Source organism: Cyprinus carpio, chromosome A5 (genome assembly GCF_018340385.1).
Source record: "Cyprinus carpio isolate SPL01 chromosome A5, ASM1834038v1, whole genome shotgun sequence".
Lineage (NCBI taxonomy): Eukaryota > Metazoa > Chordata > Actinopteri > Cypriniformes > Cyprinidae > Cyprinus > Cyprinus carpio.
This window is the reverse complement of record NC_056576.1, coordinates 35,131,962-35,158,011: the sequence shown is the minus strand read 5'-3', so window position 1 is coordinate 35,158,011 and position 26,050 is coordinate 35,131,962. Positions and strand designations below refer to the sequence as shown.

Genomic DNA, 26,050 nt, shown 5'->3' with positions numbered 1-26,050 from the left:
TCCTAGGTGTGTATGACTTTCTTCTTTCAGACGAATCCAATTGGAGTTATATTAAAAAAATATATATTGTCTCTTCCAAGCTTTATAGTGGCAGTGAATGGCTGATATATTTCAATAGTCCAAAAGAAGTCCAATAAAGCGCATCAATCCATCATAAACAGTGTCCCACATGGCATTTGTGTGAAGCTCCGGTGAGAAGTGATGATGCAGAAGTGCAGCGGAGAGCAAAACAAAACCCCGGTCACAAATTAGAAGTACAAAACGAGGATTTGTGAAGAAAAATGTGGGAGGATTTCGATGTAAGCCGAGAGGAGACTGGTTTTCCTTTGCTAAAGTGAGGACCGTAAACAAACGTTGGTTCTCACGACCTTACGTCTACGTCATCCACCGGAATGAACGTGCATACAACAGTTAGCGGAAGCTAGAGATTACACTTTATAAAGTTTTAAATATGGATATTTTTCTTAGACAAACACATCGGTTCGCTTCAGGAGGGCTTTATTCACCCCCTGGAGGCATGTGGAGCTCTTTTTATGATGGACTGATGTAGGACTGCTCGATTATGACAAAAATCATAATCACAATTATTTTGGTCGATATTGTAATCACGATTATTTAACATGATTATTAGTGGGCCATATAACCAAAAAACAAAACAAAAACATTTAATGCAAGTCTAAAGCATCCAGTTCACAGCCTATAGAAACTGAATAATCAAATGTAAAATAAAACAGAATAGTCTTCACTGTAAGAATTAAACTTCTTTTGTTTCTTATTAAAGCTTCAGAAGACCTTCAGTGAAGAGCAGCGAGTGATTCTGTCTTTGGTCGTTTGATTAATATTAAGCCCACAGTCGGCTGCAGGAATATATCCCGCTGTCACTTTAAGAGCCGCACGGATCCAGTTTACTGTTACACACGTATTTTCATTCTCATTTGTTTACATTCATTTATTAAATAATTTATCACAAACCGAGGGTTTACATGGATGATCACTAAGCACCATATTTTGACACATTTCTGCGTTGACCGTTTAGGTGCTTGCGTTCAGCCTAAAGATGAATTTACATGTCCGTGTTCTGTTTCGTCTCTGAGCGAAAGACTACTGAAGAACAGTGTGAGTCCTCTTTCATGCTTTCAAAAACATAAATCTGTTCAACTTTAATAACTCAAGCATGTCCCATTTTGCAAAAGTCATGTTACATGATTTTACTGATCTACATGTGAAAATGGGCTTTTATGGAGGAGTGAAAACACTGCTGGAAAGGGGGCGGAGTGGGGCGCAATAATTGTTTTATCTCAATTTATTGTATTTTCATAATCGTCGGAGGTCGAAATCGAAACTGAATTTAGATTAATTTCACAGTCCTAGATTGATGCGCTTTATTGGACTTCTTTTGGACTATTGAAAAAAACACCCTTTCACTGCCATTATAAACTTGGAAGAGCCAGGATATTTTTTTAATATAACTCTGATTGTATTTGTCTGAAAGTCTATATTTGTCATATACACCCAGGATCCCTTGAGGGTGAGTAAATTATGGGCTAATTTTCAATTTTGGGTGAACTATCCCTTTGAGTAAAAATAAGTTAAGTTAATTTTGACAGCCCTAAAAAAAAATCTTACTTTGTTAGGTGGATAAGAAAAGGGTTTTGTGCTATAAATAAGCTGATGAAATGCAAACAAAACATTTCAAAGTCAAATAGTTCTTACGTGTTCTTCTTGTAATGTTAAAATCTGTTGTAATTTCTCTTCTTTTTTTTTTTTTTTTTTTTTTTAATTTTTTTTATTCCCACATCCAAGGATGGAGCACTGATTTAAAAGAAACTAGTCAATTGTGCTACATATTAACACTTACATTTTAAATATATGCAGAAAATCCTCGCCAGGTGGTTGGAGCAACGTGCGAGGAATCTGGAGTTAACAGAAAAGGTAGTGAACTCTTATGAGCGTTTTTTAAAAAAAAAGTATTTCTAAATGCAAGGATATTACTTTTCAGAATGAACTTTTCTTATTTTCTAACCACAGCCTAGAAAGTAAGCCAGCCATTTGTGACACTTTCTGTGTCTTCAGTTTCGTTTGCCGTTGTGACAGACATCGATCACAGTCACATTGTGTGGCCAAATCTCACTTTATGAATGTCCTGATGCATCCTAGACATCATCAGGTGACCATACTCAAAAAAAAAAAAAAAACGTTTATATTGAAGACAATCTGCCAGAACGACAGCTTGTGGAATGTGACACTCTATAATGTAATAGTGTGGCTAAACTCCCCCTTCACAGAAGATCAACGCCTGTTTCTACAGCACTGACTGTTTAGCCCCGCCCACCGATTCTATGTCACTGCCTGTTTAGCCCCGCCCAATGATTCTATATAACTGCCTGTTTAGCCCCACCCACCGATTCTACGTCACTGCCTGTTTAGCCCCGCCCAATGATTCTATATAACTGCCTGTTTAGCCCCACCCACCGATTCTACGTCACTGCCTGTTTAGCCCCGCCCAATGATTCTATATAACTGCCTGTTTAGCCCCGCCCAATGATTCTACGTCACTGCCTGTTTAGCCCCGCCCAATGATTCTATATAACTGCCTGTTTAGCCCCGCCCACCGATTCTACGTCACTGCCTGTTTAGCCCCGCCCAATGATTCTATATAACTGCCTGTTTAGGCCCGCCCAATGATTCTACGTCACTGCCTGTTTAGCCCCGCCCAATGATTCTATATAACTGCCTGTTTAGCCCCGCCCAACCGATTCTACGTCACTGCCTGTTTAGCCCCGCCCAATGATTCTATATAACTGCCTGTTTAGCCCCACCCACCGATTCTACGTCACTGCCTGTTTAGCCCCGCCCAATGATTCTATATAACTGCCTGTTTAGCCCCGCCCAATGATTCTACGTCACTGCCTGTTTAGCCCCGCCCAATGATTCTATATAACTGCCTGTTTAGCCCCACCCCACCGATTCTACGTCACTGCCTGTTTAGCCCCCGCCCAATGATTCTATATAACTGCCTGTTTAGCCCCACCCACCGATTCTACGTCACTGCCCGTTTAGCCCCGCCCAACGATCCTACGTCACTGCCTGTTTAGCCCCACCCACCGATCCTACGTCACTGCCCGTTTAGCCCCACCCACCGATTCTACAGCACTGCCCGTTTAGCCCCACCCAACGATTCTACAGCACTGCCTGTTTAGCCCCACCCAACGATTCTACAGCACTGCCCGTTTAGCCCCACCCAACGATTCTACAGCACTGCCCGTTTAGCCCCACCCAACAATTCTACGTCACTGCCCGTTTAGCCCCACCCAACGATTCTACGTCACTGCCCGTTTAGCCCCACCCAACGATTCTACGTCACTGCCTGTTTAGCCCCACCCACCGATTCTACGTCACTGCCCGTTTAGCCCCGCCCAATGATTCTATATAACTGCCTGTTTAGCCCCACCCACCGATTCTACGTCACTGCCTGTTTAGCCCCGCCCAATGATTCTATATAACTGCCTGTTTAGCCCCACCCACCGATTCTACGTCACTGCCTGTTTAGCCCCGCCCAATGATTCTATATAACTGCCTGTTTAGCCCCGCCCAATGATTCTACGTCACTGCCTGTTTAGCCCCGCCCAATGATTCTATATAAACTGCCTGTTTAGCCCCGCCCAATGATTCTACGTCACTGCCTGTTTAGCCCCCGCCCAATGATTCTATATAACTGCCTGTTTAGCCCCGCCCACACCGATTCTACGTCACTGCCTGTTTAGCCCCGCCCAATGATTCTATATAACTGCCTGTTTAGCCCCGCCCACCGATTCTACGTCACTGCCTGTTTAGCCCCGCCCAATGATTCTATATAACTGCCTGTTTAGCCCCGCCCACCGATTCTACGTCACTGCCTGTTTAGCCCCGCCCAATGATTCTATATAATTGCCTGTTTAGCCTCGCCCAATGATTCTACGTCACTGCCTGTTTAGCCCCCGCCCAATGATTCTATATAACTGCCTGTTTAGCCCCGCCCAATGATTCTACGTCACTGCCTGTTTAGCCCCGCCCAATGATTCTATATAACTGCCTGTTTAGCCCCGCCCACCGATTCTACGTCACTGCCTGTTTAGCCCCGCCCAATGATTCTATATAACTGCCTGTTTAGCCCCACCCACCGATTCTACGTCACTGCCTGTTTAGCCCCGCCCAATGATTCTATATAACTGCCTGTTTAGCCCCGCCCACCGATTCTACGTCACTGCCTGTTTAGCCCCGCCCACCGATTCTACGTCACTGCCTGTTTAGCCCCGCCCAATGATTCTATATAACTGCCTGTTTAGCCCCGCCCACCGATTCTACGTCACTGCCTGTTTAGCCCCGCCCAATGATTCTATATAACTGCCTGTTTAGCCCCGCCCACCGATTCTACGTCACTGCCTGTTTAGCCCCGCCCAATGATTCTATATAATTGCCTGTTTAGCCCCGCCCAATGATTCTACGTCACTGCCTGTTTAGCCCCGCCCAATGATTCTATATAACTGCCTGTTTAGCCCCGCCCAATGATTCTACGTCACTGCCTGTTTAGCCCCGCCCAATGATTCTATATAACTGCCTGTTTAGCCCCCCGCCCACCGATTCTACGTCACTGCCTGTTTAGCCCCGCCCAATGATTCTATATAACTGCCTGTTTAGCCCCACCCACCGATTCTACGTCACTGCCTGTTTAGCCCCGCCCAATGATTCTATATAACTGCCTGTTTAGCCCCACCCACCGATTCTACGTCACTGCCCGTTTAGCCCCGCCCAACGATTCTATATAACTGCCTGTTTAGCCCCGCCCAATGATTCTACGTCACTGCCTGTTTAGCCCCGCCCAATGATTCTATATAACTGCCTGTTTAGCCCCACCCACCGATTCTACGTCACTGCCTGTTTAGCCCCGCCCAATGATTCTATATAACTGCCTGTTTAGCCCCACCCAACGATTCTACGTCACTGCCTGTTTAGCCCCGCCCAATGATTCTATATAACTGCCTGTTTAACCCCACCCAACGATTCTACAGCACTGCCCGTTTAGCCCCACCCAACGATCCTACAGCACTGCCTGTTTAGCCCCACCCAACGATCCTACAGCACTGCCCGTTTAGCCCCACCCAACGATTCTACAGCACTGCCCGTTTAGCCCCACCCAACGATTCAACGTCACTGCCTGTTTAGCCCCACCCACCGATTCTACGTCACTGCCCGTTTAGCCCCACCCAACGATTCTACAGCACTGCCTGTTTAGCCCCACCCAACGATTCTACAGCACTGCTGCCTGTTTAGCCCCGCCCACCAATTCTACAGCACTGCCTGTTTAGCCCCAACCACCAATTCTACAGCACTGCCTGTTTAGCCCCGCCCACCGATTCTACATCGCTGCCCGTTTAGCCCCACCCAATGATTTTATATAACTGCCTGTTTAGCCCCGCCCACCGATTCTATGTCACTGCCTGTTTAGCCCCACCCAATGATTTTATATAACTGCGTGTTTAGCCCCCGCCCACCGATTCTATGTCACTGCCTGTTTTAGCCCCCACCCACCGATTCTACGTCACTGCCCATTTAGCCCCACCCAACAATTCTCCGTCACTGCCTGTTTAGCCCCACCCAATGATTTTATATAACTGCCTGTTTAGCCCTGCCCACCGATTCTGTCACTGCCCATTTAGCCCCACCCACCGATTCTACAGCACTGCCTGTTTAGCCCCACCCAATGATTTTATATAACTGCCTGTTTAGCCCTGCCCAACGATTCTACGTCACTGCCTGTTTAGCCCCCGCCCAACGATTCTACGTCACTGCCTGTTTAGCCCCGCCCAACGATTCTACGTCACTGCCCGTTTAGCCCCACCCACCGATTCTACGTCACTGCCTGTTTAGCCCCACCCATCAATTCTACATCACTGCCTGTTTAGCCCCACCCATCGATTCTACTTCACTGCCTGTTTAGCCCCACCCAACGATTCTACTTCACTGCCTGTTTAGCCCCACCCAACGATTCTACGTCACTGCCTGTTTAGCCCCACCCAACGATTCTACGTCACTGCTCGTTTAGCCCCCCACCCACCGATTCTACGTCACTGCCCGTTTAGCCCCGCCCAACGATTCTACGTCACTGCCTGTTTAGCCCCACCCAACGATTCTACAGCACTGCCTGTTTAGCCCCGCCCAACGATTCTACGTCACTGCCCGTTTAGCCCCACCCACCGATTCTACGTCACTGCCCGTTTAGCCCCGCCCAACGATTCTACGTCACTGCCTGTTTAGCCCCACCCCAACGATTCTACATCACTGCCTGTTTAGCCCCGCCCAACGATTCTACGTCACTGCCCGTTTAGCCCCACCCACCGATTCTACGTCACTGCCCGTTTAGCCCCGCCCAACGATTCTACATCACTGCCTGTTTAGCCCCGCCCAACGATTCTACATCACTGCCCGTTTAGCCCCACCCAACGATTCTACAGCACTGCCCGTTTAGCCCCACCCAACGATTCTACGTCACTGCCTGTTTAGCCCCACCCACCGATTCTACGTCACTGCCTGTTTAGCCCCGCCCAACGATTCTACGTCACTGCCTGTTTAGCCCCGCCCAACGATTCTACATCACTGCCCGTTTAGCCCCGCCCAACGATTCTACATCACTGCCCGTTTAGCCCCACCCACCGATTCTACGTCACTGCCCGTTTAGCCCCACCCACCGATTCTACGTCACTGCCCGTTTAGCCCCACCCAACGATTCTACATCACTGCCTGTTTAGCCCCGCCCAATGATTCACGCATGTAGTGTAAATAATGAGAGAGGCAAATGCAGGTCTATGCAGAAACCAAACAATAAAGATGCTCCAAAGATAAGACGCTGCTGTTCAGTGCCATGCTGTGGAAAAACGTCTTAGCATTGCCTTCCTTCTGATCCCAACTTTAGGAAAGAGTGGATGAACTTTATCTTTAATGAAGATCCAGACTGCGTCAGTAAGAACTTTGCCTTTGTACAGTGTGAATAACTATTTTTATCACAGATCGTTTGATATCTTCCATCTGTGAAGGATGTAGGCTATCAAACAAACACAACTGTTAGCCAATCAGAGCAGTACAGAGAACAGTACAAAATAAAAAAGGCAGTTCACAACCCCTTTAAAAGAAACATTCTAACAAAAAAATTGAGTTTGTTGAATTTATTTGACTTGAGTCCTCTTGCAGTCACATTTTGTCCTGTAAAACTCATCTTATAACAAAAAAGATATTTAAAATTTATATTTCCAACCAAAAAAAAAAAAACATTCCTTAAAAAAAATTAAATAAAAACTACTTCACACCCTTACCTCATTCAGTATACGCAGATTAGTCCCCACCTACACTATACACAGTTTTATGTATCGCAACATCTGACACTTAATGGTTATCAACAGCTAATAATAGGTAATGTTACACAAACCTTGACCACAGATGATGGGATGTTTGTGCCGATGGGAAACGAGCTGTGTTTGAGACACTCTTTGGTACACTGTTCAGCAATGCTGTTTACTGATGAATTTCACATGGCTTGTCTTTAACATATTAAAACACCAGATAGACATGTAAACGATGTGAAACACTCGGTTTTCACCACAGGGGGTCTTTAAGGTTGTGTTAGCATTGTAAGTGACTTTAACTAATTTAACTAGCCAAAGTGTCATAATTGATGTATATAGTCATAAAATCATTAACCTCAATGAAATTAAGCTTTAAAATCTCAGTCTTTGCCTGGTGGACCCGCTGCAGATGGGCCGAAGTAAATGCATGACTCTCTTTCTCTCTTAGGTTAGTTCATTTATTTTTTTATTATTATGTACTTATTTATTTTCTAACAGAGTGACTGGCCTCATAATGGACTGGTTCTGGCTGAACTTGGCCTGCCTTCCCTCTGGAGCTCTATGGGTTTGGTAAATGTCAAGTTTGTCCCAAATGTTTAATCTAATTGACCATATTCCTGGTGAGTCATTGTGAGAAATAGTACTGACCAGAAGGATACATTTGTCCTCAGATGAGAATGTAATTGTTTTTCAGGCTGAAAACTGTGGATCAGAGGAAGTGCTAAACCTGAGGTCACTGGTGGCCAACCTCAGACAGCTCTGTGACCTGTACTCCAAATACAGCTGCCGTCTGTCACTGTCCGACTACGAAAGGGTGAGTAACTCTGAAACACTGGGACTCTTAAGCCAAAGGTAAAAATAACACACAAAAAACAAAGTAATAATAAAAGTTTCAGAAAACCTATTCATTTGTTAGTAAACCCCCCCCCCCCCCCACCCAAAAAAAAAAAACAGTGCTGTGTAAAATGCGTATGAATATACAGAGAAATATTACAGTGATGGCAATTTCTAAATTATTTGAAGGTTTGCATATGAGGCTCAGTGTTTGTAGTCCCTGTGTGATTTGATAGAGGATTTAATCTGTATTAGAATTATTTTTTGCAAGTAAGATGAATGAAGAGTGCTGCTGCTCTGTGTAGAGCAGTGTTCAGCGCTCCATCGCTTGCCACACATTTAAAAATCACCAGTAATTATTATCAGTCAAGACAAATACAGTCCTTTACTCTGTAATTTCTACTCCAGCTCCATTTTCAAAGCCCCAATGGACCCTTTCTTTTCTCTCTTTTTGAAAGTCATGAACACACTCTAGTGGAGTTTTTCTTTTGCTATTTAGGATATATTTGATGTGTTCTATGACGACTTGTGCTTCTAGAAAGCTGTAAATGTGAAATGGGTTCATTGTACAGGAAAACCGTGGCCCTGGGACAGTCTTGGTAGCGATGTTTTGATCCGCATTTGGAGTGTTTTCATTAGACTTGATTTATAAGAGAGCCGACTGAACTGTGAACTGGCTCCTGATGGAGCTCTAACACAGGAGCATCTGCTGTGAGGCCGTGTATGAGGACTGTCTCTCTCTCTGTGGCAGGGGAGCACACGCAGCATGGCCTTCCTGATGCTGGACAAGGTGCAGGCCCCGGAGCTGATTGCTGCTGTGATCAAGAGCAGTGTTGAACCCTACGCTCTGGAGAACGGACTGGACCTGGACCAGACCCTCTTACACTACATCAAGGTCAGACGGGTTCACCGAGGGGCTGTGGGGATTGTGGGGGTCACCATTAATTAATTAGTAGTGGTTGAGCAATATAATCCCTAGACTGATGTCTTTATTTGAAAAAAAATGGTTTCCAGTGCATGCAAGCGTAGCAGAGTTCACTGTGTTTACTCCCTGAAACTTTCTCTTTATTAGTGAACAATTCAAAAACAGAATCAAGAAGTTGCCCTTTAAATTAATCTCTTTATTTTACAGATATTTATTTTATCATAGGTAGATATTTTACTCTAATTTTCACTTATATACATATATATATATATATATATATATATATATATATATATATATATATATATATATATATATATATATATATATATATATAAAATATGAAATAAAGGATCTTGCATTGTATGCTGCTGTTTATGAACTCAAAGCACACACGTATCTAACGGACGGCGGTTCTTATTGAAGTGTGAGTATTATAGGCTATATATAATAAATAGCAGTTAGGTAGAAGATTAAATTGAATACAAGTAGTTTGGGGTATTATTTATATAAATTAAAATAACGTCAGATTATACTGAGAGAGAGTGTGTTTGAGAAGATGAGACTGACAACAGATTTAAAGTGAATCAAATGTGTATTTCCAGTATTCACGAGAAATAAAACAAAACAAAACTGGGAAACCCCAGGCTGTTAAAAGCAGTCCGTGACACTATTAATCAAATTACTTGTTATTAATATTTTTTCACAGGGTTATTTAAACATGAGCAAACAGCAGCATACAGAACAGATCAACAACAGAACCTGGATCACACACCTGCAGCGTTTCTGAGAAAAGAAGAAAAACTGAATAATATAAAATAAAATAAATAGACCTACACTAAATATTTCCTCAGCTTCCACGGTGCTCAAACACTTGAAAATGAACACATTTAATATAGACGTTATAGATGTACAGTAGATGTTGAATATGTGTAGCAATATTCATGCAGCAAACTTAAACTAAAAAATACTTGGGGAAAAGACAGTTTAATAAATGCCTTTTAAACATTTAACTGATCGTATTAATTGGCCAAAACTGTTACTTGCGGTTAACGATTAATATGAACATCCCTAGTTTGGAGATCTCTTTTGGCCCAGTTTTAACAAAATAATAATAACTGCTCTATTTAGGGGTAATTTAAATTTCTTTTTTGTATTGTGGGGCTGCTGCACCTCCAGGGCGAGCGGAGGAGCCCACTAATGTCTTATAGTGCTATATCTCAGCTTAATTAAACATAATTATACTGTATAAACTGTTTTAAAAAAGCTGTAAAAATATTGCACTGAAATGTGCGCTGAAGGAATTTGTGTGTTTTACTGAGCAGCCTCAGGAAGTGAAAACACATCAAACAGTCAAAATGAATCCAAGAAATTAACTCAGTTTTCCCAGTCCTACTAAATGTATTTATAGTAATTATAAATATATAAGTTATACATTTTAAGGTCAATTAATTAGGTTATGAGTTTGGTATTAGTTCAAAACCTGTTTTTGTAGCCTCCTTGTGTCTTCTTCAGGTTAATATAAGTCTGATGAACCCCTGTGCGTTCAGACTCCTGACACAGATCTGTTATTCAGTACATCAGGTGTGCGAGGGAGTGTGACGCTCTCTCTGGGGACCAGGCCTTCTTTTAAATGAGTTGTTATAGTAAGTGTGATTTATTGTCTTATCAGTCCATGTTTTGATGGCTTTGCTGTGTTTTGTTTTCAGGAGCTGCTGGACTGCTGCAGTTCTCAGATCACGTCTCTCTTCACTGAATGGGAGGCTAAAGCTGTGGCTGTGCTGCGCTGCATGACGGACACCAACGTGAGATCACCTCTTACAGCTCACACAGCACACTCATACACTATATTACTGTGCTTTCATATAGAAGCGTTGTTCATTCAGAAGTAGTGATGCCTCTGTACTCACTGTGCCAAAACCAAACATACCCGTTCTTTGAGAGAACTGTGAGTTGTGTGTTAGTCACCAGCTGATCCTGACTGAAACACACTTCTCGCGGGATGGAGCGCTATCAGGAGATCATGAACAGAGAAATCAAATCTCCCTTGATCTTTAACATCTGTAACAGATCAGTGTACTATTAAAAACCTCGGCCACATTTTATTTTAACTATTAACAAACCATTAACTACGACTCCCGCCTCAAACTCCTACTTCACTGCTTATTAATAATGAGTAAGAGAGATGTTAAGTTAAGGTGAAGGGTGTGTGTGTGTGTGTGTGTGTGTGTGCGTGTGCGTGTGTGTGTGCGTGTGCGCGTGTGTGTGTGCGTGCGTGTGTGTGTGTGTGTGTGTGTGTGTGTGTGTGTGTGTGGTTACACAGCACGTTTTCCTCTCTCTGACAGCGGTTTGAGACACTGCCTGACTGTACGCTCCTGTGTTTGAGCGCAGCAGGCTCTGTTGGCTGACGCTGGTGTTCTGCTGTGTTTCAGAAGGTGATGGATGCTGTGATTGAGATCATGTATAAGGCGGTGGTGCCCTGGAGCGACAGCATCGAGAAGCTGGTTCAGCAGCACCTGGAGAAGCAGCATCCCAAGTGAGCCTTGGTCCTCTCGTTATTGAGTGATGGTCATTATCTCTGAGGCTTCAGAGACACACTAACACAGAGTCCACTGCGGCTGACCTTCAAAACAACACTTTATTACATCCGTGCTGTGATGCAGAAATATAGGATTGTTATAACACAATTTTCACTAAAGCTCAGTTGGACTAAAATGATTTAGACTTCAGTAATACTAAAATATAAGGTAAACGTTTGTGGATAAGAGCTGGGACGTCTTAAATCATGACAGCCAATCCAGAGACAGCATTCAAGGTCGCAGCCGTTCGTGAGCGTGGTTCATTTATAGCACATCTTTAAGCTGTACACAGTAGAGTCTGGACAGCAGTGTTTTAACAGTTCAGAAGAGACGTGCTCCTGAGATTCTCGGTGTGTGAAGGTAACGGTTGGAATGTTTTTCTGGATCTGGAGCAGTAACATGTGCTTCCTGACAGGCAGGAGCTGCTGAGAGAGGGCTACAGACTGATGGAAATAAAGAAGCTTCTCAGATGCTACGGCATCCGCAGCTTGGCTCTGTCTAACGCTCGTGATATCATGGTGAGTTTGTGTGTTATATTCAACAGTTGACTGATCCGTGAAGGTTTCGACCACACATCTGTGTGTTGCTCTCTCTGTTCCTGCAAGGGTCTGATATTTTACTGTGGTTTTCTTTGCTCAGATGCTTGTGAGACACATCCTCAAGCAGGACCTGCCCAGCTCCCTCCAGGACTCGCTGAAGTTAATCCAGGCCTACAAACTAAACCCAGCAGAGATCCACCATCTCCACTGCATCCATCTGATCCAGCACAGCAAGGTGACGCCCCCACAGCGCCGGCTGTGTGTTATATCAGCAGGAGACCCTCACTCACTCCGGTTCATTTAAGTCGTGGTGAATGGAAAATTACAGCAAATATGATTATAGCATTCCTATTAGAAACCTAACCCTAACTTTCCAGACGTTCTCAGGATGCAAGCCTTCCCAGAAGAGCTTGCTATGCTTCACACCTCAGTCAAATAAAAATCATTTTAATGATTTTATAATGATTATTTCATAATAAGTCCATAAGGAAGATATATGTACAGAACTTCAAAAAAAAAAAAAAAACTAAAATCAAAGTTGTAGTTAGCTGAAATAGAGCAAGCCTTCTTCCTGAAATGATGCAAGGACTGTGAGCTACGATCCAGCTCAGAAAAACAGATCCGTCATTAAAGCAGTTTCTCCCGGGTACATGACTGTCTCTAACCAAGTCAAATGTAGTGTGAAGCGATGATGACCCGTTTATCTGTGAGTGTTGTGTTTGCAGAGAGAGAAGTGCATGGCGCTGCTGAAGAACCTGCTGCATCCTGAAGCAGAGCTTGTGATCGAGCGCATGGCCTGCTGGGCAAGACTTCAGCTTCAAGACAAGCGCCACATTTCTGAAGAGGTCAGAGAAAGAGCTCACAAAGCCTTTCAAATTATACAAATTATTAGCATTATATTCTCTACATTAAAATTCTCATTTTGATTTTAACTGGTTTAATGTTACAATGCAATGAAAAAAAAATACTAAAAATCTTCATACTAAAGTAGGATTTGTTGTCTGTATGAAGGTTTTTGTTGTTGCACTTTTTCTTTCAATAGCAGAAGAAATCACAAATGCTAATATCGCAGATTATGGTTGAAGCGTTGAAGTACCTGCAGAGCATTCAGACAGGTGAGCACAGACAGGTTTGATCCTCATATAGAGGACGCTAATGCTAATATACTTTTACTCGCATCTGTTCAGTCTGTTTCTGCAAACTGCTCTGTTCATGTTCTGCCCCGCTGCACACATACAAGCCTCGCTAATCATTTTCATTTACTGATGCATTCCTCTTCCTTTGGGCCTTAACTTCTTTGATCAAATTCCACTTTAATTTATTTGCCATTGTATCCAAAAAAAAATATCCAAAGGTCTTTTGTGGAGTAAAAATACAAATACGCACACACTTTTTTTTTTTTTTTGATTGATTGGCTAAATTGATTATCCTGAACAGTTAACAGTTTCCTGTCCTCTTGCAGATGATGCCTTCAAGAAAACTGAATGTGAGAACAGTCTGAAGATGTTCACAGCCATTGCTCATCTACAGGTCTGCGTTCAGTCAGGCGTGGATTTACTGCCACTCTGTAACCGCATCTAAAGTCCAGCATCAAATGGTGTTTGTTTTGCCGTGTCCCTGACTCTAGGAAGACTTTGACATCTTCTTGACCCCGGAGGAATATGAGGATCCAGCAGTGAGACGCAAGTTCAACCTGCAGCTCATCACTGCCTACGAGAACGCCCAGGCGTGGCGGCGCTCAGGGAGACAGCACCCTGACGAGGTGTCCGGCGCTCATCTGAAGGGCAGTGATCCCGACGGGAAGACGAAGAGCCTGTCCACTGAAGCGGGGCTGCACCGTCTGGCCAGACAGCTGCAGAAGACGGAGCAGGAGCTGTGGGCAGACCTGGCTCTGAGAGCGCTGGAGGCCGGAGATGTGGAGAAAGCCTTACAGATCCTCAGGTGAGGGACACACCTGAACACACACAGGTGCAGGTCTGCACACCCCTCACAGAGTGGGCTAGACGTCAGTCATTTTAACAAAATAAGAGGGAAGCAGAAAAAAACAATCCGCACACGGACAAATGCAGGGCAAAACCTCCTCAAAAATCTTTATTATAATGTTTAATCAGAGGCCATATAAAAGTGTAAAGTGCAAAAGGTTTTCAGACACAAGCTCTTCCTCAGTGCTGCATCGATTAGTGCACACCTGCACCCATTATAACATCAGTATTCACCATGGACATCATCATATGCACACAGACACAAAAACACAGAACAATATATCCAACTTTGCCTCAAGACGTTCCTATAAATATATTTAAATAGTAAAAATTTCTTAATGCAAAAATACCTTAATACAACATTATAAATGTAAAGTGCAAAAAATGTTTCATACATGATTTTAGCTATACATCACAAAAAACAGTTCAGAATTAATTCCTCATTCATACCAAGGGGATATAAAGATCTCAAATCAAAAATCCAAAAGACGGCTTTCCATGTCACCGCCCTCTGAAACTGTGATGTGTGTTCTGTTACCGTGAAATCCAAGTCTATGGAATGTGCCGGCTCATTAAAAAGAGGAGCTGCCGCAGATTTTATGTCCTTTCTCCTAAATGCATAAGTGTAAATCTAAAGCACAACCTTTCTTTGGTTCCAAACCCATAAGATTATTTTTTTCATCTTTGAAACAGACATTTTAATATTCTTTAAATATTTGTTAATAGAGGCTCGGGACGGCTGATGGATCAGTCACTGCTGCTCACCACCCTTTATCAGCCGCATGTGTTTTTGCTTATAGAAAAATTCAAGCGATTTTAAAACATTTAAGCAAGACGCAAAAGATAATTCTGTGTGAACAGAAGGACATTCGAGGTTGTCAAAATGGCTGAAAAACTTGATTCCAATTTTTTACTTAAATATTATCTAAATTTGAATTTAAAATGCATGATTTCAGTTAGAGCGAAGAAAAGTTTTTGGCTTCTCTCCTGAGGCCACAAGAGGCACATCGAGCAAAATATTACTAATGATCGTTTATTCAGAGCATATTATATCATGACTGTCTGTGAGGGGAAAAATGCATAATGTTTAAAATTATGTTTATAAACCAATTATAATTAAGTGGCTTAATCAACTACAAACAAAACAGCGTCATGTATGTGTGCATGGTTCAATACAAAGAGCGGAAAGCCCATCACACAGAGTACATTTTCATTTGAAAACACGAGTTGCAGTGGGATGAGAAAACCCACCATGAAGTCTCGAGATGTGAGTTTAAGAAGTTGATTCCACGCTCCACTTTGATTCTCTTTTGGTTGGAGGGGACGGGAAAGGGCCAGATAGCCCTTCAAACAAAGATTTCAGGACCACACTTCAAACGAAGGGCTATGAATTATCTCTGCGTAAACCAGCTTCAGCAGCAACATGGCTGCCCGAGCGAACAAAAAGACACACAAATGTAAGCATTTTTGCCATTAATGAAGATTTTAATGAAAATAAATCATTTGATTTACGTTACATTCAATCAATCGTGAGTTCATATTTACGGTCATGTTACTCAAAGAAATGTTTGCAAAAAATCGCTAAAGTTTGCTAACGTCATATTACAGACTGCACGGCATGTTTTCGTGTCTGATCAGGGCGATAAGCACCATAGACATTGAGCAGAGCTAGTTCCCCAATAATTAGATACCGCTAAACACTTTTCTCAAATATTGCCGATTTGAGAGAGAGGGAGATGAAAGTTGTGTGTCTGTGCGTTAAGTGAGTTCACTTTAAAAACAGCGATTTTATCCTCTCATTGCTGAAAATATAATGTAGCGATTCATTATTTAAACTGTTATTAATAAGTCAAGTTTCTCTGCTCCCGGATGTGTGAGCTGCTTGATATCTGATGTGTGAGGATCATTTGCACGTGTTTTGAGTCTTAACTCCCTCGCGCCCTCAGATCGAGATCAGGAGAGTGACTGCTTGTAATAGTTAAGGGAGTTTTCTAATGTGATATTGATTTAATACAACAGTTCAGTAAACAAGTACTGCCTGATTTTGCTCTAGGCTATTTCTTTCTCAAACATTCTAGTATTGTATATAGTTTTCACACATCAGAGAGCCTCTATCAATATTCAGGGTATTGAAATCACATTTGAATGATCGCTCGCTGTTCACATCACGTTGATATTCTGATCATGTTTTTTTCCAAGCACACTTTACCAGCTCCAACCCACATCAATCTTAATAACTACTATTATTTATTATTTTTGTGTTTAATCATTTAGTGGTATATAATTGTCCATGAAGGCTGGAAATGAAAAACTCCTCATGAAGGTGTGCAGAATTATTAGGCTGGTTTTCTTTTATGGATGAAATGAGCCCAAAAAGAGATTTAATTCAAAAATGATTACATCCCCATGAGAAATATTAAAATCTAATGCAATACAGAAATTTCAAAGTTAAGGCATGACCATTGGTAAGCAAAATGCTCAGTGGGTCAGCAAAAAACAGGAGGAGTAGAAAAGACGCATGTTAAAGAATTAATGTGAAGAACGAAGTGTGAAACCATCAGGAACCTTTTAGTCTCCAGTGGCACTATTTTCCAGAACTGCAACCTTGAGTCTCCAGAATAGCAAGGTTCTCCGAGGCTTTGCTGGGGTAAAAAATCCTTAAAAAAATGACCCCTACTTAATAAGAGTAACATTCTGAAGTGTTGTGAAATACAAGGCTGTCTTTATAGGCTTTATGGACAGATAGGTTGTGAGTGACTCTTGAAGGACTCTTGTATCACTCTTTCCAGAACTGATCTTCAGAATCTGGCAGTAAGTTTTAGGAGCACGAATCAGAATCAGAATCAGAAAGAGCTTTATTGCCAAGTATGCTTGCGCATACAAGGAATTTGTTTTAGTGACATAAGCTTCCAGTACACAAAAGACAACAACACACAGTCAAAAAAATAAAAAATAAAAACCCTTTGCAGATAAATAAGTGTATAAACAATTGTGCTATAAATGATAATGGAATTGGATTGAGTAAGATGCAGCAAAAAACAGCAATACAGCTCAAACTAGTTTGATGCATTTTTTTCAATATTTTAAACCTGAATGAGTTATTCTGAATATTGAATATTACCAGTACTGACTTCAGTGGATTTCATTAATGCTCAAAACAATCTAAATTAATGAAACCTACACATTCCAAACATTATTATTCTGAAATGTTTAATGTAAATGTTGTTTAAGTGAAATGTTAAGGACTGTAAGGTATTTCGTGACACTGCGTATGCCGGTGTGTGACTTTGATAGCTGCTTGAGATAAAATAAATGTTGCTTTAAAGAGTCGTTGAATCTGGTGTTCATGAAAGAGTGAGTCCTGTGTGTAAATGAATATTACAGCAGTGTTTATTAGCACAGCGCTGCTTTTTCATCTGTTTCTTTGGTGTATATATTCAGTTACTGCTTATTTGCTCTTATTTACTGACTGTAGTTCACTAGTCTTTAATAATGTTTGAACTTTATATTAGTGAGTAGTTTTTGCTGTGGTATGAAATTGGAATCAAGAATTTTTAAATTAAATTGAGATCTTAAATTTTGGTGTCATATAAGCTTATTTATTAGAATATAAGATACCATGTGTCAGAAACTATGATAGCAGCAGCTGTTTTATTGTAATGTTTTGTGGCAGTGCAAGTATATCTTCTGAAGATGTGATGATTTTGTAAGAATGTTTATTGAGTAAGTGACAGCACTTTCATGCTTGTGTTCTCTGGTGTGTTTGAACAGCGAGCTGTACCAGCACCACTCGAACTGCAGCACGGGGCAGGTTCTGTTCAGCACGGCCCAGCGCCTCTGTCAGATGCTGGAGGAAAACGTCCCCATGGTTCTGCCGGAGCAGGTTAACCTGCCTGCTGTCATCCATGGGCTGGCCTGTCAAGCCATTACAGTCTGCCACAGTGGTACTGAAACACTCTTCACATTCTCATAAAGTGCATCTCATTGATCTTCCTTCAGTTACAGATCACTTGTTCTTTACAGCAGCTTCACACAGTGCATGTATTTTTCCTTACGCAGACCTTCTGCTGGACTGTTTGGAGCTGTGTAAAAGCACCAGAAGTGCTGCGGATGTCTACAGACAATGTCAGATTGAAGATTTTGGATTTTTTGCTAAGGTCAGTTTGCTAAACGTTGTGTACGCGATCAGCACCCCAATGACATTCGACCAAGGCTACGGCTGGGAGATATGGGGAAAAAATCAAAAATCATATTTCTGTATCCTTAGGCTGAATGGCGATATTGCTCAGTATTTCACATCGTACCCAGTGTTGTCCTACAAACAATGTGCATATTGAAGACTATGAAAACAAATATAGTGAATCTACAGGGTTTCTGGGTGTCCTTAAAGTCTTCAATTTAGTTGAATCAAATTAAAGGCCATAAAAAGTCTTATATGGGACAAGAAAGTCTTGATTTAAGGAGGTCTTGAATTTAGGGACGGAAGGATTGCAGTATAGCTCAGTGTGACGATTAAATTTAAAAAAACTATGGTTTCTTTGAATAAATATGAGCTGCACATTTCAAAGAAACTGCAATATTTCTGCTGTTCAGACAGCGCCTCCTGCTGGCAGAGAATGAACTTGAGCCCGTCTGCAGGTTTTGTTCAGACCGATGTGGAAATCAACCCATCTGAACCTATTGATAAACAAGAAGAAAATGCATTGTAAAAATCTAAACCATTAAGACAGTCAAATATATTTATATATTAATTAACAAAATAATTGATTTATAATTGTTTAAATTAATATAATGCTTGATACTTTTGACTCATCCATTTTCTTAAAAATAAAAGGGTTTAAAGGCTGAAATGTGAAGTTTATTATTTTTATATAATTAATTTTTTTGTGCAAACCTGTATCTTAACTGTTAATCATGCTTTTACAGTCATTTTACAGTTTAATGTTACCATAGACATTGCCCTACCGCACTTATATGGTATTAACTTTGTTTGTGCAGGTTTTTTAATAAAGTCTTAAATTTGAGCTTAAACTACGATGTAACCACGCAGGCTATGGTATATATTACTCTGTGCAAAAAAGGGGTTAAAATCACATTACATTCTAATAGAACATAACATTACAGTTTAAAAACTAAACAAAATGCTTTTTAAAGCTAAAATAACTAAATTAAAAATGTGACGTGTAGCCAAGTATGGTGTCCCATACTCTGAATCTGTGCTCTGTATTTCACCCATCCTAGAGCTCACACACACACACACAGTGTTAACACACACAGACACACTAACACACACACACACACAGAGACACTCACTCGCACACACACTCACTCACACACACATGGTGTGAACGCACATGAACACACACACACTCAGACACAAACTCACTCTCTCTCACACACACACACACACACACACAGACACACTCTCACACACACACACACACGCACACACCGTGTGGAACTCAGGTTCACTGTACATAATACATAAATACATAATCCAAGCAGAACAAACAATACACAGGCAAAAGTGGGAAACAAAAGAGTCAAAATACATGATAAATAATGACACTGAAGGATCTACTGTCAATCAGTGATGGTCTAAACTTTGGAACAAACTTTAATCTAAACTTTATATTACTATTGAAATACAACTGTGCTGTAATGAATATTCAGTTATACTAATAATTTTGCTGTGATAAAATTACAGTACTTAATGTCTTAACTTCTTTACCTACCAGTGTTAAACTCAAGCTTTGTTTTGGTGGAAAACTGCAGGGAGACATGTATTGAAATGTATTGAAAGAATCTTTCCCTCATCAATAATTTCCCTCTCATACTGTTTGTTAATGATTTATTTTCAGGAGTCTGCGTTGAGTGGTGAAGAGGACGCATACACTGAATCTCATTTTCACGATGTCTTTAATGAGGACTGCATTGTGCTGGATCCAGTCTCAGTGCTTCCCCTCCAGTATAAGATCACCAGAAATCTGTTGCCCCTGTCAGGTGAGAGCACGCTGTTACTGCTGGAGTGTGTGTGCACTAATGCTTTGACAAACACCTTTTAATATGGACATTATTGATTTTCAGGAATCGATCTTTTGAGTTACAGGCAATAAAGAGCCATTGTTAAGCTCGGTTTAATTCAATTATTCAATGAACTCATTAGATAATTTCCATTGTAGCTAAATCGATACAGTTTACTGAGTATGAACTGGCTTTTAAGTCTCCACTGAGTAAGCCAAAGAGTAAAAAGCCCAGTCCTCCTCTGTTCTAACAGTGCGAACACAGCTGGATTCATGACCCCAAGCTCCAGCACAGGCCAGTGTTTTATAGATGGATGGTGTTCAAAATTTATACCAGCTCCTCCTGACTGGCTTGAACCAAAACGGACATTGGCAGAAGTTTGAGAACACAATGATTGTTAATTAATATGACCAATCCATTGATTAGAGTTTTATATGTAATCAGGAAAGATGCTTAAGGGATCATGAATTGAAAAAAAAAAAAAACTTTTCCCTGATCTTATGACATATTTGTACAATCAAATTACACTATAAGTTTCAGAATTCAGTACTTCCTTCTTAGTCTAAAAACAACATTTATTGAACCCAACTGCCAGAATGACCAACTCTGTCTTGGACGTAATCATCACACAAGAGTGCCGCACTAGTGCATGTTAGTGAGGTGATGAGGAAAGATGGCAGAGATGGTGAAACAGCATCACTTGGAGTAAAATACATTTAGATGCCTACTAAGTTTATCAAATGTTGTACAGTCCTTAATTATGCAAGAACAATGTCTCTGTATACCTTCTGAAGGATTTTAAAATTTGGGTGTTTGTGTTTTTCAACGAAGTAACTGTAATCATAGCCATGATTTAACAGTTCCACACCTGGAACACTTATTTTAAATGCAAAGGTTGGTGTTAAATGTTTAAAACGGGTCACACACATACATTATTCATTGTCTGTCAACACAAACTGCAGAGACCTGCATGACTTTCAGAATAAAAGACATAAAGTGCTACAGCTGTGACCTCAAAACCCGCAAGACTAATTTGCAACAAGTTCCCTTGAGATTTTCCTGTGGGTTTTTGTAGTGGGTTTTCAATTTATTAGTAAAACAAAGCCTGTGGTAAATTCAAATATATGATACCTCTACAGCAGGGTCGCTAGTAAGTTTGGCATCGGGCCAAAAAAAATTTCACCACTAGATGGCGGCCAGAACACAGTCAAAGGATGTTTTAAGAAATTAATTAAAAAACTAGAATTGCTTGTGGCAGACTGTTACAGTGTATTTTGTAACTGGTAGTGAGCTGTTACTCTGTGTTAAGTACTGTAGTAGGACAGTCATTAACAAAGCCACATTTGTGTGGCAGTGTCCGGAAGAGTGGAGCGTCAACAGTTTCCCCTCCGCGCCCCAAGCATTTAATAAACACTCTGCTCCCGCTCCACTGCTCACTGATATCAGAAACACCACTCCGCGTCTGAAGTATTTCAGTATGTTAGAAATACCACAGTTCTGTTCATAACGTATATTAAAAATAAAATAACAGGAGAGTGGCTTATTGGAACACTAGTGTTCAAACTTTTTTCCTACCACATGACAAGATAATAACATGATTGTCAGCATTAAAAGGTATAATTGCTGCTTTTTGCGGTGCAAATTTTGTTTGTGATGAAAATAACAGTACGTTTTCGTCAGTTATTTTACCTACAGATCGATGCATTTCTTCATCTAGTGGTGAAAAGAGGGAATTAATACAAGATGCTCATTGCATTACTCTAGTGAATTAACTAGCACAAGGGAACAAATATTATTTGCATTTGTTTAATATATTTAAATAGAAAAATAATGTAATATTTCATAATATAAATGTTAACTGTCTTTATTTTGAGAGCATATGCCATAACATAGAAATGTTTGTAAGATGGAAGAATACTGTTTTAGAAGTGAGTAATGTGGATTTCAAATGCAGTCCATTCGTTTAGAAAATTAGGGGTTTTCATCATTACCATCAAGGAAATGTAAAGGATAATATCATTAGCATAACCCTGAAAGCTAACTTCAAAATTCATGATAATGTCTCCCAAAATTAGCTTATACAACATGAAAAGCTAAGGTCCTAGTACTAAGCCTTGCAGCACACCATACTGAACTTGCAATTTACACCTCTTCATTTACCAAATACAAGCACATTTTACTCTATATAATGTGATTAGATGTTCACTCAAAGATGAAATTTCTGTTATTATTGTAAATAGTTGGACATGTGTTGTTTATAAACACAAGACTTTGTCCTTTATTCCAGAATCGAGGCTTTATCCTTTTGACTGTTCCTGCCTGTCATACTGTGATCTCAAAGTAGGTAAGAGTGTCTTCCTTTTGCCTTGACTAGTATACACTGAGACTGTTCATACAGTACTTATCACTCTGTGCTTAACACACTAAGGTAAGATCTTAAAGGAAAAGTTTGCTGTGTATTTGTAAGCAAAAGACTGGCAAAAACCTTTTTATTGACATACAAACAGGGATATACAGGTGCAGGTAACATTGAGAAAGAGTCTATGTGGTTTATCTATATGTACTTCTGACATTGTAACCAAATAAAGATGGTTGAAAATTGGTGGGGTGGGTAGATGATTATCCAAACAATATTTTTACGTAACACTCAGCCCTAATACAGTGCTTGGCGTGGTTTGTCAATTCTGCATTAAGGAGACAGTCTGTGTGATTTCTGACTGATTTCTGTGGGGTGGGGGGGGTTCTGAGGCCTTGCTCACGAGATCTCTGTCCACTTTCACAGACACTGATTTGGTTGGGCCTTTGCTCAATCCCTTGGCGTCTATGCTGCAGACGCTGCAGGAGTGCAGTCAGCTGGAACTGGCTGTGCGACTTCTGATGGAGTCCTACGGCAGCATATTAATGCACTTTGTTTCTAACAACATGGATATCTCTCTAAGCATGCGGGTGAGAATCCTGTAGACTAGTTAAGTTACATATAATGTAAATAAGTGCCTTTTGTTGATGGTCTGTTTGTCTCATTTTCAGCTTCATTCGAGCAACCGCATGGCCAGAGACAAACAGACTCTTGACAGGATAGAGAAAACCGTTCTCTCGTCTGTCACTGTGGTTGTGGTCTCCTTGTTACAGAAGGTGTGCAAAGACACTTAAGATGGGCATTTATCTTGGCTTCTTTCCGAGGAGTGATGTAGCTGAGTCTCTTCATTAACCCTGTGTTACAGGTGCTCAACTGGAGAGTGGTCGACTCTGATCTGGCCATCGGGCTTTGTACCATTTTGCCCAAGGCATCGGTTGTGGATATTCTCTGGAAGATGATCGCCAGTGCCTGGCAAAACTATGAAAAGATTAAGGTCAGGATGAAGTTTGGTTTGTCATTTATTAGTTGTGCTTATGTAAAACCTTACACTAAGTATTAAAGTCATCATAACGAATCCAGTTTACCTTACTTTCTTTCGTTACCTATTTTATTTTCTTGTATTTTCTAGGCCTAAATGTGCAGGAATCATCTGTTTATTTAATTCCAGAAAGCACATGTATGGCTTTATCTTTCATCAGAATAGTAATTAGTCATTAGTAATCATGACTTACTAAATAGATGTAGTTAAACACCTATTACACATATAGTTACTCTTTCGTTTTTAGCTGACATCACCTAGACCTGCATTAAAGTAGATTTTTGAACATTGTTTAAGGCTGCTGTTATAGACACTGCAGTGTAAAAATCATGTGTGTTCTCGATGAGAGTCTGGACACTCAGGGGCCTTGCATGTGTTGTGTATACCTGTGTTCTCAAACTAAGCATTGTAGGAAAATACTCAAAGCGGTTTTCTTGGCAAAGGTAGTTTGTGCAAAGTATTAAATGGAGCGGTGCCAAAGATTGGAGCACATACAGTAATGTGCAAAGATTTGGGACTAATAAAATCATGTGAAGACTGGAGTAACAGCTACTGAAAAAAATAGCTTTGCCAACACAAGATTGAATCACATTTTATTGCGTTATTATTAATAGAAATGTTATTTTAAACTCTAATAATTTTTCACAATATTACAGTTTTTACTGTATTTTTGATCAAATAAATACAGACTTGAGGAGTATAAGGTGAGCAGACTTCTTCAAAAACAGATTCAGCCCCAAACTTTTGACCGGCAGTGTTTATTTTACAAATATTTGGTTATTGTGCTATAATTAAGGTCAGCTTTTGTGAACATTTTGAATTAAATACCAAGAGCGCAAACAGCAATTTTCCACAGCCAGTTTTGATCAGATTTACGAGTGCTGCCAATATTAGTGAATGACTGTTGAAAACACTGGACTGTGGAAATATGTACTGATTAACAATAATGTAAAGCAATGATAGCAAATAAAGATATACATGTAAGATGTTCTCAAGGGTGACTTTGATCGTCAAACTCCTGATCAAAAAGTGTGCTTTCAGCAGAAGAGCATATTCTGTTTTTAACCGCTCTCTCAACATGGCCGGGCACCCCCACACTTTCTGATCTTAAGCATAATAATAATGCATCTATTTCTCTTCTGTAGGTTGTTGCAATGGTGGGAGCCCATCTAAGTTTTTTGTATAAGGATGAAGAGGAGAGGGGGAAGTTTCTGTCTGTTATCACTGATGCAGAGTGGGGCGTTCAGCTTGGCAAACTCGGGGTCAGTTTCATTATTCAGCCCACGTGTGACAAGAAATAAAATAAAATAAAATAGTGGTTTCTATTTTAAAACCACACAATATGTTTTCTTTTTTAATTTAGGTCTCCATCCAGTCAGTGTTTAGGCAGTGCGCAGAGACGAAGAGAAACTTGATTCCTACACTTGTGAAAAACAAGAACATCACTCCTGACATCATACTGCATTACTGCAGGCAAGTCTTTTATAACGGCTGCTGAAACACACGAGGAAAGCTTTCTGATAGGGTCTGGGTTTTTTCACTCACTTCAATTTATCTCACAATGTTCCGTTATAATCAATGAAGCTGCACGATGAATCTCTTATTTTTTAAACTATTTTCTGGAAATCATAACTTAATATGATAAAAATAACAGGAGGAAAAACTGCCACAACTGTAAGGGCATAACATTTTAGATTTTTATTGAAAGATAATATACGTATAACAAGGTTAGTACATGACAATGAGGTATATTTTTGTATTAATGTAAACAACTTGAGGGAGCAAAACACTGGAGAAAAACTTATGGATTTGCACGTTTACTTTAGATTTCTTTAGAGAGAAGTATTATTTTTCCTCTTTTTACCCTGAATAGAGTGGTGTGAGCTTTAGTGAGCACACTCTCTGTGTAATCATTCACACGGGAGGCACACAGCTCATCTGTGCATCTTCTGAGTAATACTCAAGGCTCTTGTTTTGGCTCTGCAGCACGTTCGGACTGGACAGCGGTTCTGCCATCAATCTGTACATCACCACGCTCCTGCTGCAGGAGGACAGATGGTATGAAATGGAGATTGAAGAAGGTGATGCTAAAGCTAGCCTGCGGTGTTCAGAGTCTCTGCTGGGAAGAGATGAGAAGCTGGAGAGCGCCCTTCAGATCGTCCCTCAGCTTGGCTCTACCAAAGACCTGGTGCTCAGCCTCAACACAGCCTTGACCAAGGTCTCGTCGCACGCTCCCTCGCTGCTTCTCTGGTATAGTGGGTTATTGTAATGTACAGTTTGTGCTAATGTGAATGTACTCTGTGCAGCTGAACCCGTACAACTACGAGTGGATCGAGAGAGTGCTCAGAACTATTCAGATGGCTGACGAGAGCACGTCCCTGCTGCCCCTCGGTCAG

At 40.9% G+C, this 26,050-nt stretch overlaps 1 protein-coding gene across 6 annotated transcripts in view; it reads left to right on the top strand.

Moving 5' to 3' along the window:
- kntc1 (kinetochore associated 1) overlaps positions 1 to 26,050 on the top strand; it is an 81,779-nt gene that overhangs the window by 16,890 nt on the left and 38,839 nt on the right. For 4 of the 6 annotated variants that reach the window (XM_042757045.1, XM_042757044.1, XM_042757049.1 and 1 more), the window contains exons 19-41: positions 1,876 to 1,932; positions 7,875 to 7,946; positions 8,071 to 8,190; positions 8,962 to 9,105; positions 10,845 to 10,940; positions 11,568 to 11,671; positions 12,130 to 12,232; positions 12,354 to 12,488; positions 12,979 to 13,098; positions 13,296 to 13,368; positions 13,716 to 13,783; positions 13,881 to 14,194; positions 18,007 to 18,179; positions 18,295 to 18,392; positions 20,097 to 20,238; positions 22,547 to 22,603; positions 23,042 to 23,205; positions 23,287 to 23,391; positions 23,481 to 23,609; positions 24,800 to 24,916; positions 25,018 to 25,127; positions 25,641 to 25,872; positions 25,961 to 26,050. In XM_042757045.1, the coding sequence (XP_042612979.1) occupies positions 1,876 to 1,932; positions 7,875 to 7,946; positions 8,071 to 8,190; positions 8,962 to 9,105; positions 10,845 to 10,940; positions 11,568 to 11,671; positions 12,130 to 12,232; positions 12,354 to 12,488; positions 12,979 to 13,098; positions 13,296 to 13,368; positions 13,716 to 13,783; positions 13,881 to 14,194; positions 18,007 to 18,179; positions 18,295 to 18,392; positions 20,097 to 20,238; positions 22,547 to 22,603; positions 23,042 to 23,205; positions 23,287 to 23,391; positions 23,481 to 23,609; positions 24,800 to 24,916; positions 25,018 to 25,127; positions 25,641 to 25,872; positions 25,961 to 26,050 (2,823 nt within the window). The remainder of the gene's footprint in view (positions 1 to 1,875; positions 1,933 to 7,874; positions 7,947 to 8,070; positions 8,191 to 8,961; positions 9,106 to 10,844; positions 10,941 to 11,567; positions 11,672 to 12,129; positions 12,233 to 12,353; positions 12,489 to 12,978; positions 13,099 to 13,295; positions 13,369 to 13,715; positions 13,784 to 13,880; positions 14,195 to 18,006; positions 18,180 to 18,294; positions 18,393 to 20,096; positions 20,239 to 22,546; positions 22,604 to 23,041; positions 23,206 to 23,286; positions 23,392 to 23,480; positions 23,610 to 24,799; positions 24,917 to 25,017; positions 25,128 to 25,640; positions 25,873 to 25,960) is intronic. The other 2 variants (XM_042757048.1, XM_042757047.1) reach the window with 2 other exon arrangements.